This window comes from Mercenaria mercenaria, chromosome 18, assembly GCF_021730395.1.
Source record: "Mercenaria mercenaria strain notata chromosome 18, MADL_Memer_1, whole genome shotgun sequence".
Classification (NCBI taxonomy): domain Eukaryota; kingdom Metazoa; phylum Mollusca; class Bivalvia; order Venerida; family Veneridae; genus Mercenaria; species Mercenaria mercenaria.
Window position 1 is genome coordinate 15,483,549 of NC_069378.1, and position 14,297 is coordinate 15,497,845.

Consider the following 14,297-nt stretch of genomic DNA (forward strand, 5'->3'; position numbering starts at 1 on the left):
TTTGATAAAAATCCATTAAATTTTAGTGGTTAATGCGAAGAAAGGCATATCTACTTTTAGCTATAGTGGTCCCTAATAGGGCCCAAGTTACTATATAAATAAATTTGGAAGAGGACCTTATAATGATGCTCCAGACCAAGTATGGCAAAGATCCACCAAGCTGTTCATGAGACGCTGTATAAAGGCATTTCTAGTTTTAGCTCTAGCAGCCCCTAAAAGAGGTCAAATGTCCCAGCTCAACAAAGTTGGCTGCGGGCCTAATAAAGATGCTACAAATCAAGTTTGATTAGAATACATGAGAAAAAATCAATTAAAGGATTTTTTTATTTATTATTTTTATTTATTTCTAAAATAGGCCAACTGATCCCGCTTTAACAAATGCATATTCGCTATTCATGAATCTTTGGACAATGACGTCACACCTATAAAAAAGTGAAGGTCAAGCAAAACATACAGTTGTAATTATTTCAATATTTCTGATTCATAAGCAAAGTTTGACCGTAGTCATATCACATAGATAAACTGTATGCAGCGTACCTTAATTTCAGTGTAATGAGATTCAGTCATTATATAGCATATACATAATAAAACTGATTTCAACTGAGCTCAATATTTGCATACCATGCTAAAGAAAAATATTCATATAAAATAAATCAGTTAAATAATCTATAACAAATATATCAAAGCAAACAAGTACTCATTTTAATATGCAATCTGAATAAGTCACAAAAGCAAGAAACCTTTTCATATACAGACGACAATTGTAACAAGGAAAATTTTTTAAAAAGCACTTCTCTTCATAAAAGACTCTTATCACACCTTTATTCATGTGATACGCAGACCGTATTGAGCTCTTTCTTTAATTTGATATAATGTTGGTATTTGAACAGGTTTTTATCATATTTATTAAACTAACTTATCATTTTGAGATATATCAATATTCTTGCTAAATATACTGAGCCAAAGTTAGCTTTAAAACTGTGAACAGCGTCGTTTAGGATAAACGCTTTGTCTACATTTTATTCAGCGTAGCACAATCAACAGAGTGAAAGAAATTGACACTCTCGTCCAATCAGGCAGAGTGTTGCATAAATCTTCCATTTTGATAAATTATCTATAATGTGTTATCAAGTAGTTTGATTTGCAAACTGAAGTCACGTGGCATAGGTAACGAATTCGTTCTTAGACGGCGTTCGCCGAAAAATGGATGAAGCTATACTTATTTTAAATATGAGCCAATCAGACCAAACCAAGTCAATATTGTAAAAGGATATTTAAAAAGAACTGATGTTTTATTGTGTTGACCAGCTGGCAGTGGCAAAAGCTTAAAGTTTGAACTTGTCCCATTTGCATTTTCTTCTTTCCATTATGACAGCACATAATGTACCATTATTTCTGAGTCACCTTTTGTACCTGAAGTGTCGTCCAATGCTCTGACGTGAATTTTGGTCAAATTATGCCACCTTTTGGACATAGAAAATCCTGTTTTGATTTTTGCATTCAAGTTCCCATCTCAGAAACTGTCTTCACAGTTAAATTAAAGCACTGAGAGTACTGATGTGGGCAGCGGTTAACATGTTCTGGTAGTGGGCATTAACAGTTAGCTTAAGTTTGGTGATTCTTGTTAAACTACTTTTGATTATTAAGCATTTTCAACCTTTCTTTTACCAAATCGAGGGGTAAAACTCTGTTTTTACTCTGTCAAAGGGGATAAAATAATATATGAGAAAAGCTCATGTGCTTGTTGAAAATTGTGTGAGGATTGGTTAATTTTGCTCATTTTTTTATTATAAGCATTTGTAACAAATCAATTGGAAACAGTCTGCTTAAACTGGAACAAGGGGAATAACAGTAAATGTGAGCAAAGGTCATGGACTTATTGATAATAATGTGATATTTTGAGATTCTAGTTATAACAAAAGCTTGTAGAACACTTGCATGAAGTAACTGGGGGCCTCCGTGGCCGAGTGGTTAAGGTCGCTGACTTCAAATCACTTGCCCCTCATCGATGTGGGTTCGAGCCTCACTCAGGGCGTTGAATCCTTCATGTTAGAAAGCCATCCAGCTGGCTTACGAAAAAGTCGGTGGTTCTACCCTGGTGCCCGTCCATGATGAAATAATGCACGGAGGGGCACCTAGTCTTCCTCCATCATTAAAGCTGGAGAGTCGCCATATGACCTATCATGTGTCGGTGCGACGTTAAATCAAAACAAATTTGATGACAAGGAACATTTGGTTATTGCCCACTGGACATTTAACGTATTGAACTTAAGTCAGTAATCATGGGTCATTTACCAGTTTAAATGACCTCCGTATCAAATGTGATCTTAGACCAAAGCATAACCTAGTTTTCTGGCAAATAAAATTATATTGTTAATGTGATATTGACCTTTGACTCATGAATTCAATAGGGGTTACTTGCTGGTCTTGACAAATCTCCAGATCTCATGATCCTAGGCCCAAGCGTTCTCCAGTTATCATCCGGAAACTGAGTCGTCTACAGACCGACCAACATCCCTCATCTGATATTAATATTAACAATATACCCCTCCTCCTTCGAAGAAGTGCAATTAATTTTCATATTAGAAGATGCCCATGTCTCTCTAGTTCCCCAATGCATAGTCGTAAGTGGTCCTCAAGTTGCTCATCTGAAACGGGTTTCTATTATCAGGTCTCTGTGACATTGACAGGTGATTTATTTTATTTTTTTCAAATAAGATCTCATCTTGGTAAAAACAGGCTATGAATATATTATACATATATTACATAGATAAAATATACTTTAGAATAGTTCTTAAACTAAAAGCAACCATAAAACAATATTTACAATGAAATTAAATGTTTCATTCAATTTTAAAACAACCAAAAAAAAAAAAAAAAAAAAAAAACAACTACTTCTGTCTCCAATATCAGCACACTTCATGATATTCGGGTTGCATTCAGTCATTTTTAGCTGCAGATTAAAATAATACGCCTCATAATCATGACAACATGCATGTTTTAGTGTTTTTTCATGTATATATTATCTGGTCTTTTGGGATCATGGAGTCCATTTAACGTATGTGTAATAGAGTTCCGCTTTTCTATATAAGCCAGTGCTAGGGGGCGTAAGAGGTGTTGCACATTTTATTTTCTCTCATAAACAGACTCAATCAAACAGAATTCTTCTTGGTCGCATTCTATGTTTCCAAAGGATCCTTTTTCCAAATTTTATTGTTAAAACTGCAAATATTGAATATTGAAATTCTTCTAACTTAGTTTGATGATGATTTCATTGCAGTCTTCCGAAATCCGCTATTGTATAATTATCTGAGAAGAAATCGTACACGAGAACGTTAACATTTTAGGACGAAAACCCCGCAAATCTACGGGCGATTAAAAATCGAACTTGTCAAAAATAATGTGTTTTTCGTATTAATTATACCCTGTCAATCACAAACACCAGTTGGAATGTAGTATTAGATCAAACTGAAGTCTATAAGTTGGTACTTTCGGGAAACAGGTACGAATTTTTCGCCCCCTCCGTTACGGCTGCAATTAATTTCGTAAGTCGTGCAAATAAAAATTATTTACGTAAATATAATGAAAGGATCGTATCTTTCACTATGAAAAATAAATAAGATTACACTTTTTCTGTTGATTTCATGCAATATATCTTTCCATAAACCAATATCTATGTAGCCAAGTTAGACAAGGCTAGCCATGAGAAAGTCCTTCTAAAAATGCACGAATATGGAGTCAGAGGTAACACACTAAGATGGGTCAAAGGCTTCTTAGATAATAGGATCCAATCAGTAGTCCTAAATGGCACTACCTCTGATGCCATCCTTGTATCATCAGGTGTCCCACAGGGGTCTTTACTTAGTCCCCTGCTCTTCCTAGCTTACATAAATGACCTCTCACAAAACGTCAGTTCCAAAGTCCGTCTGTTTGCAGATGACACGGCAATATATCTAATTTTGTCATCTGTAGACCAATCTCTCACTCTCCAAAATGACCTAAAACTTCTAGAAAAGTGGGAGTTGGAGTGGGATATGGAGTTCAGCCCCTCCAAGTGTGAAGTGATACACGCCACTAGACGGAAACATCCTATCCCTACCAAGTATTACCTACATGGAGTCCAACTTGAGTCGGTCAGATCAGCTAAATACCTAGGCGTGGATATCTCAAATGACTTATCATGGGACAATCACATAAACAGGTCAACCAAGAAAGCTAACCAAACCCTAGGGTTCTTACGAAGAAACATTAAGGTCAAATCCATTAAGACCATTGCTTAGCAGACTCTAGTCCAACCCCAGCTCGAATAGGCCTCCAATGCAACACCCAAACCCAAATTGGTCAAATTGATAGCGTCCAAAGGAGAGCCACCCGTTGGATCAATACCGACTACGGCCATACGTGCAGTGTAACAGATATGCTACACTCCCTAAACCATCGACGACTGGATTTTAGGCGTATAGATTTTAGGTTATTGTTGCTATCCCAATCGTAGATTACCTGACCCCAATGACCCGATGTGTCCGCTATGGCCATTCCCTAAGTTATAGGTTAATTACTGCAACCACTGACTATTACAAGTTTTTTAAAAAAAATTTCGAGAACAGTGTACCAACTCCCCCCCCCCCCCCCCCCCCCCCCCCCGTGTCGCCCATCTCCCTACCCTAGAGCAGTTCAGTGCTGCAGTTTGCAGCCTTGAACATGTCTCGCACTAGTTATCCTGCAAACACAAGTTTTAAACTTTTTACATCACCAAAGTTATTTTAGTTTCTTCCACTCTAAATTTTTATCACTATATGCTTTCCCTTTTTGATTTTGACGCGCCAAACGTCTACGTTTCCGCAAGGGGTTTGACGTCAACGGAAGATAGATAGAAAGATAGACATGTGAAATTTTATCCCAAGTAGAACGCATGCAGTGCTAGTTAGATGTTTTCAGATCATGTGACCAAACCAAGGTCTTTGTTGTTGTTATAATAATAAAGTTTCAATTAACTTTTCTAGCAGGAACTAGGTTTTTATCTAAAATGTTTACAGAAGATACAACTTAATTTTAATACCGATTATAGATCTACGCGGATGGTGCTTAAGTACTGTGCTATTTTTGTAGGTTTTGGTCACGTGATGAAGAATTGTTTTGGTCAGGAAATTACAGTCACAAACTAAAAACCTTTTTGCAACACATGGAGTCATTAGCGTTTTATCTCAGTCAGTATTATAAATAAGATCGACTATACTACCATTCATTCATTTCAAAGATTCTTAGACAGAGTCCATTGTTTACATTTTTAATCATAACTGATGCACTTGTAAAAAACACTTTAAATTGAAAAATCGAAGTATTTGGATAGCTATGGTACGGTCTCAGATCTTGAGTTATCATCTGGAAACTGTTTAAATGTTTTGGATCACTGTGACCTTTACCTTTGACCTTCTAACCTTAAAGTCTATTCCTATTAACTATCGTGGTCTTATGCTTAAGCGTTCTTTAGTTATCATCCGTAAACCGATAATTTGTTCCGGGTTACTGTGACCTAAACCTTTGACTAACTGGCCTTAATTCAATAGAAGTCATTTGCTGGTCATCACCAACCTCCCTATCAACTGTCACGATACTAGACCTAAGCGTTCTTGAGTTATCATCCAGAAACCGATTGGTCTACGGACGGACGGACGGACGGACTAACCGACCGACCGACATCTGCAAAACAGTTACCCCACTTTCTTCGAAGGAGGCTATTAATATGCTAAGATGTTCCTAATACGACATTCTGACTAGTTTTCATTACTATTAGACTCAAATTGTAACCTTAACAGTAAAATTGTGAACGACTGACCACGACAACGAAGATGGACGACACAGTGCTACCGGGATATCTCACTTTAAGCACTTTGTTCTAAGACGTGCTAAAAGTCGGGAGCTTACTTCATGATGGTCGTTCAATACTTTTGGCGATAAGTGTTAGAAAAATTTTCTCGGAAGGACAGGCTGACGGGCGAAGTCAAATCTAACCCTCAGTAACATAGTGGTGGCATAATAAGACAGGTCTTATAAACGTTATGTGCATGTTTTTCCTATAGCATATAATACAATTAAATTATATTGAGATGCCCTGATTGAAAAGTCGATCGATCTGTGTGTTAACATTCCAGTTCGTCTAAATTCGAAAAAATTCTGTACCAGCTTACGATAAAATACAACTGCACAAATATCGACTGTTAACTGTATTTTGCAAATTAAGTAATACAAAACATGTTCCTGTTTTCTACAAGCGTTAAATTTTCCCTGCCCAAACTAGAGAACATATCACAGTTTTTCTGTAAAATGTTCAATAACTTATCACAATATATCATAATTTATTAATATATATTGCTATTTCAGCTCCTGAGATGTCCAAACATTTTAAAAGCATAAGGTAAGAATGCAAGATATTTCTTGAAATTGTATTCGTATCGTCATGAAAGTTAAATGTTGCCGCCACACAGTGGTGCAGGTCGTTTTTATTTCAAACCAGTTTTTGCATTCTGCAGAACTCAGTACGCCGCAGAAAAGTGTGAAAGCGGCATTAATATTATTTTGATTTAGGATATTATGTACGACTATGCCAATTATCTTTCAGCATGGCATACAAAAATGTTTTAGTAAAGATAGACATAGAAACTTTGTCATTCAAAAGAGATATGCTTCTTCAGATACTTTTTGTTTGTACATGCATATTTAATTGTTGTTAGACCTGTTGGTCTTTCTAAAATCTTCTTTGAAATAGAAGATTAAGGATAACAAATAACTTACAAATGACATTAGCGATGCAGCGCAGCTAACTTTAAAACCAAAAGATAATAGGTAAGGGTAGATTTTTCCGTTTTGTTTTCTATTTTATATGCTACGAGAAAACAGTCGTTTGAAAAAAAATATAATGCGTACATCTGGTATGTCTTGATATTTGTGTTGGTCTTTATTGTAATGCCTTTAAACTGTTGAAAGTTAGTCTATGATTTTTTTTTAAAATGAAGTTATCATGTTCTGATGATCCTTTGTTCAACTGCTGTAACAAACAATACCTCAGAAAACAACCCACCAACAATTATATTCAGAAAAAAGGTTGGTCTGGTGCTTAAGGTGTCGGTCAATCAACCAGAATTCGTGAGTTCGAGCCCCACTTGGGATAATAGCTAGGCCTTCTCATATGACACCAGTACTAGTGCGGACTCGAGATTGTTTTAAATAGGCTTCAAGCTTTCATAACAATCGAGCTATTACTGTAGTCAGTAGCTACAGTTGAAAGCTTTTACTGCTGAGAGTTTTACCATTGAAACGGTGTATAAACACAAGAAATGCTTGACATTTTTTCCGAGTTGGGTTGTTTCGATTTGATTTTCGGCTACATGTCTTTTCATCAGAAAATTCGATCAGACAATGTATGTTTATTTGATCCAGGGAAGCAGCAACGTCTTTTATATATTAAGTAATTAAATCGCTAAGCTAACTTTGTCATAGACTACCTGGATAAAGCAATCTTGGATGTCCTTTAGATCTGAGAGCTAGTGAGATCGCTAAGTCTCATTAACCCCACACATTAAAATGATTGTCATGTGTTTCGAAAGAAAGGCAAGGGCAATACAACGCTATGTCGTATGTTATCTGCTTATGTAATTGACAGATGGTCTCTAGAAACTGTTTACTACATTGCAGCGCATTCGATAAGGTTGATGTTTAAGCGTCATCAGAAATAGCATTTTGCGCAAAACTGTTGGAAACATGTTGATGATGCTGCTGACATTTCTTAGGATAAACTTGTTAGAACACTTGTCATTGGTATACGATCTAAAAGTTTGGTTCTTTCTTGTATAAAAATATATTGAAATCGGTACTTCCGAAGTTATTCTCTAAGAACATGAGTGCATAGAGTTTAAGTGTATCCTGAGGCATCAGCCTCTAGTAGCTAGAAGTAGGTTGTAGTTGGTATACAGTTTAGCTGACACTAAAAAGAAAACAGGAAAAGATGCGAATCCATACGCAAATCTTATTCTTACGGCAGTGGTGTCTTTTACCGCTGTATTTTGTGAAAATATGTTTTCTCTCTCTCTTCCACCTTCTGTCTTCCGTATGTATTTCCGAGTCAACCCAGAAATACTCCAAAGATAGATATTTGATCTTGAAACACATTTTATATATCGTTAGGCTATTAATGGAAATAAATGGGCATCATATGATATAAATATTTTTCAGTATTGAAAGCTTACAGCCGAGTTCAAGCATTTCCCGTGTGAAGGAGTTACCAGTATGGTCAGTCAATACTATGCAGACGAGAAACATTAACGCATCGAGAGACAGGAAAACCTGTTTTATCAAAGGTGGTCGCAAATTGTCGTCAGAAAAGGTGCTTATAGCGGATTATTAAAAAAGAAAACTATTAAACAACTTACCGAAAAAAAATTAATTAGGCTACAATAAGCCTTAAATGGAAACTTCTCCAGATTTGTGTCATCCATATGGCATAAATAAAAAAATGCTTTCGTTTGTATAATGATTATTCATAAAAACAAAAGTTGGCAGCGGGTTCTAGATACTACTAATTCAAACAATCCCTCTTATGGTCTAAAAGGTTTTTAGAAACATCTTTCGAAGCGATGACAACTAAACAGGAGTTTGATGGAGAAGGAAGACATTGAGTTGTATTTTATGTTATATCATATATATACTCATGTCATTTCAAATAGTATACTAGTATATATGTATATCTGCTTACATGATTTTTGTACGCCCGATTTGAAAAAAGGACAAGTTATGTGATGGCTCGTGCAACTATCTCTCCGTTTATCTGTTTGTCCGTCCGTCTGTCCGTCGATTTTATTTTCATGTCTCGATAACCATTAAAGGTATCAACCTTTAATTTTGGATAAAGGTAGGTTGCGATAAGATAATGATCAGAGTACACGAACGAGCTCAAAGATCAAGGTCATTGATCGAACTCAAAGGTCAAATTTGTTCCTCATATATCCTGTCCGAAGCACAACTTAATAACTACTTAAGGTATTGACTTCGAATACAGGCGAGTGTTTATGAGGTACTTTGGGGTAAGTGGAACAATCGACATTACTCCCCTACCACAACTCCCCAATCCTAACACTTTCTTTCCTCCATGAGCCCCATAAAATCACTTTTATATCATCTTGCCTTAGTATTCGTTAGGTGAAAGAATAATGTCGCAGAGTTAGTTTCTGTTCTGTGTATTTTGTGTTCAGAGCACAATTTTAAAACTTTTCAAGTTATTGACTATAAATTTGGAATAAAGGTGGGGGTGATTAGGTGAAAACAGTTAAGTGAAACGATCTACATTACGTTTCTACCTGGCTTACGGGAGGTGTTGGTTCTACCCAGGTACCCGTTCATGATGCATTAAGGCACGAAGGGGTAATTGGGGTCTTTCTCCACTATCAAAGCTGGAATGTCGTCATATGATCTTTAATTGTGTTGGTGCCACGTTAAACACAACAAAATAAAAACACAAATACTTTTCTACTAAACATACCCTATCCCAAACATAATCCCAACTCCCCAACGCCCTAAAACACCGTGATAAAAATATGGTACGCCAAAAGTCAAATTTATAGCAAACTATATTTATCCGTCATATTTTTCTTGTCCAGAACATTACACAATAAGAATTAACTTCAAACTTGGCGAAAACAAAAGGTTGCAATCAGACGAAAAGAGGAGTACAATAGTCCACATAACTCCTCCCCCACCTCCCCGCTCCAGATAACACAAAGTATTTACTTTTAGTGTATTGTGCTCAATACATTATCACCGCCGCTGCACAAAATCCACGCCCATCGCCACATTTCATATCCCAAGACATATACTCAATTTTTTTTCTTTAAATTGTAATTTCCCCTCCTCTGATCTGAAACTTAGAGCGTATGTTGCCTTGCTTTACGGAGTTCGTGTTATGGTCATCAGATGGGATGACATGCTCCTTTTATACAGAATGTTAAACATTATCCTACATTTTGGTATATATTACATTATTACTATTTAATCTCTCATTTTTTGTTTGTCGGACATGACACACTGAATGCTATTAAAAATATAAAATTAACAACTCAACGTAGCGGTAGTACGAGGACTATTTATACTCTTTGCAATAACTTTGTATAACTAGACAACTAGACCACTAGAATTCTGGACCACTAGAATTAAAAAAAAATATCATATAAAATCTTCTTGGCATTTTCTCCTTTTAGCAATGATTATTCTTGCTTTATAAACTCGCGTGCACATTTTCAAACTATGCATTCACAAACCGCCATCGAAATACTTTCTTATTCCGTAAGTATATTTCAGCACCCGCATTTCCATATCCTCCCTAAACTACTGTATGCAGATGTAACCATGAGACAACATTAATGCGGAGCCTGAGGTTCGAAATATCTGTTAATCTAGACTTATTATAACTAGCTGTTAGTCGTTTCTATTTTGATTTGTTTGTCTTTATCTTTGTAAATGAAAACATTTTAACTGAAATTGTTCCTTCATTGAGATTTTACTTGTACGCGGACACCCACGGCATATTTGTAAAATCGCAATAGTCCGGCTTTCAAGACATATGAATTTCACACAACTACTGCCTTGTAAATATGTACATTCATTAGTGAGAGTATAATTATGTGTATGGTAAAATAGTATTAGATATGGCAAAGCTTTCATGGTTCATTAATATATCTATTTTATGCTTAATTTGATTTTAAAAAGTGAGTCATTGAAAGGATTTTGTCGGACAGAATTTGTTATGCTGACCATCGATTGTGACAGCATTTTTCAGACTGGAGGAGGAGGGCACCAGTCTAGAACAAAGACATCACCGCCGAGGTGCATAGCGCCGACAGCGGGTAGGTTTGGTTGGGGGGGGGGGGGGCGGGGGCTCTGCCCATGATAGGAGGGCCAGGTCTCCCCCTAGAAATTTATTTTTTGGAATGCATGCATAAAATAGTGGTATCTGTTGCAGTTACAGGTGAAGGTACTACCTTTATTATTTTTGGTGGGGTCAGGGCACTCTCCCCAGGAAATGTTTGAAATACAAGCAGGAATCGGGGGCCTTGGTGCATTTTAGGTCTAAATTTTGAGGTAATTGAGGGGTACTCCCATCCTTATGGGGGAGGGGGTGTCAGGGGGTTCTCCCTCTGGACAATTTTGAAATATAGGTATGAAATAGTGGCCTGAACTATTATTTATATAAAGGTTTATATGTACTTTTATATAGACTAACATTTGTTAGAAGAAAATAATCATGTTACCATACGAATTGTAAAATTGTACATTGCCTAACATGAATGGTGAACCAAAACAAATTTTCCAAGGTAAAAGTCAGCTTCTGGCTTGTATATTTGCTATTTCTTTTAAAAGGCACAAGAGCCAGACGAAAATCTACCTGGGCGAAATTCAATATATAATTTAGTAATTATTGTTATTGTATTATTTAATACAGTGTATATAGTTCGGAAAACTTGATGAACCGAAAAACAACTAGACTTGGGTTAACTTTCTAGATGGTTTATCATTTATTTAAATGTTTTACACCATTCTGTAATGTTATTACTTTTTGAAGTTCTAAATGAAATACTATCAGAGCGAAATATTAATAAAGTACATGTAAATTAATCAGAAATTTGTGTTTTGTTTTATTTCATACTGGCCTTTTTTAAACAATAGCCTTCATCTAATAAGGGTAAATTCACTCAAATGACCACTTCAAATTAGATTGAATTGACAATCTTACTTTTTAAACGGAGCCGACCAAGTTCTGTCTTTATGTAAGCAATATCCCTACAGTGATCAGTTTTGCTTCGAACCCTTTGATGATATATACAGTCTCTACGAAAATTGCTCATTTTTACATGTGAAACTTGTAAGTGTATTTCCTTCTTTCTTTACCCTGGATTTATACAATGCGTCGCATATTTGAATGAATTGCTGAATTCAAGAACTGCATGTTAATGGAAACCTATTCTGCTTTTGCTTCGTATTGTTATCCTTCCAAACTATCATATCATAATTTTATATAACCTGCAAATCAGCAGCTATTAAGTGCCATGCGGCGGTTTTCAAACCCTGAAAGCACTTCATATATAAATTGGACAAAAAACATTATGTATATATTTCTTCTGGGTACCACGACTTGATCCGAAAATTAAGTTATCAATAATTATGGCGACCATCGGTGATGAAAATACTATCGTAAAATAATGTCTAAAGAAGTTAATAGAAACATACCAAGTCATAAAATAAACGAAAGCGGCATAATATTTGTTAGAAGATCTTTCGGAAACACAGAATGCAATCAAGCAAAATAATAGCAGACTCGGTTTGACTGAGTCTGTTTATTCTGTCCCCCCTCCCCACCCCCAACCAGCACTGGCTAATGTGGAATTCTATTACAGTCTAATCATAATGAAAAATAATAAACTGATATAACCAATTCGAAACAAATTATTCGAAAAAAATAACTGTGGTATCATTGACTAGTCCGAAAAGTGAGAATTTGACAATGTTGAAAAGCGAAACATAACATTATTTGTATTTAAACCGTATAATGTTTTAGTTGCTTCCCTTTCTTTAGCTAAATCTTACATGTACTGTTATATCTTCCATATCACAAATGTTAGAGAAAGTCTACAACAGCCTTGTCCTTGCATTTTTGCATTTATACTTTATTTGATCTTTTATAAGGTCATAAACTATGTTTTGAAAAAGTATGCTATTGGCTGTCGTGTATCTTTATGTTTACAGTGGTGTTTCCAAAGATATACAACTTAATTCGTCTGTTGAAACAGTTCAGCAAGTTAAAATTAGTAGTAGTAGAATTTAACTTAATTATTATAGTTTCTGTATTATACATTTTCAGATATTTCTTGCAAAACTGCATTCCCACCATAAATGGGATACGGTTTATCTGTTGTAGTTGAAATACAGAACATTTCCCGTCAGACAAAGTTTGTCTTTAGTAAAGACATTACTGTGAACAAATTTCCTTCAAAACTGTATTGCTTACATGACGAAATTGAGTTTTGAATTTAAATTCATCTTTTTTCCTTGGTAAAAAATGTTGAGTCTATTTTCCCACTTGAGCTCAACCTTAAGTTTGACTTCCTTTTGATTCGGCAATCCATGTCCATGTGTCTTTTAACACATTTGCAAGAATGTTTGTACTAATAAAGTTATTAAGTTAAAAATCCCAAATATCTTTTAAATACATCATGTAACTTTTGATATAAGAACTGAAAAACAGAGGTTTGTTCGAATCTGATTACAGTGTTACAGAAGAGGTATATATCTTAATAATTGATAACGGATGTTTAATCAACATATACAATGGTTATATTTCATGCTATTATGAATAAAAATCAGAGCTTACATCTAAGCCAAGGTTTCTTTGCGGGTATCTCTAAAATGATTGTGATAGTTCTACAGTGACATTTAGAACAGTTGTTCGTTGGTTAAAAAATTAAGGGAATCAAAGTAGTCTTCAAGGCATTAATTGTTCAGGCTAACCTGTTGTTGCAGCAACAAAGAAAAACATTGCTGTCGTATTGGTTATGATGGAAGAAAATTGATGATATACTACAGACATTTCAAAAGGAAACGTTCATCATATGTTGGCTGACCGTTTGAAATAAAAAAAGATTTGTTCAAGATGGGAACCCTATTTGATGACACCAGTCTAAAAGTCCAAGCCTTTAATTGCGCAATAAAAAACTGCTGAAAAATATAACTTAAAACCCTTAAACAATTACTAAGGTGCTCACTAAGGATGACACTGACGTTCATTATTTTGAGCGCCAGCGAGGCATAAATAAAAAACAATTACTGAGTAAAATTCTTGCAAGTCCAGTCATTTTCTTTAGTTCTAGTGGTTCCGTTTCACAAATGCCTTGCAAAGAGGATACAGCCTTCAAGTTTTACAAAAAATAAAGTACTTACAGCCGTGGAAATCGTCAATTAAAATGATAAGCAGTTCAGTACAATATTTGCGCATTTTTCTATTATTTGGAGCGTAAGGATGTTAAGCAGTTGACTTTCAAACTTGCTCGCTTTTCCATTGTGATCAACAACCGTCATTAACTTTAATAATATCATCTATTGTCATCTTAAATGACGATTATATCAACATTACTAAACCTCGGATTACACCATTGATTTCACCAAAACTGACATTCATTGATATTCTTGAAATGAGTTTCTTGGTGGAGTGTTTTATTTTTATTTTTTTCATTTTTAAGCATAATAAATTTCATGAT

At 35.3% G+C, this 14,297-nt stretch overlaps 1 protein-coding gene across 1 annotated transcript in view; it reads left to right on the forward strand.

Moving 5' to 3' along the window:
• LOC123543534 (uncharacterized) overlaps positions 1-11,661 on the forward strand; it is a 37,637-nt gene extending 25,976 nt beyond the window's left edge. The window contains exons 7-8 of the mRNA XM_045329600.2: positions 6,382-6,415; positions 8,230-11,661. Coding sequence (XP_045185535.2) covers positions 6,382-6,415; positions 8,230-8,401 — 206 coding nt within the window. The 3' untranslated portion in view covers positions 8,402-11,661. The remainder of the gene's footprint in view (positions 1-6,381; positions 6,416-8,229) is intronic.
• Positions 11,662-14,297: the final 2,636 nt, after the last annotated feature.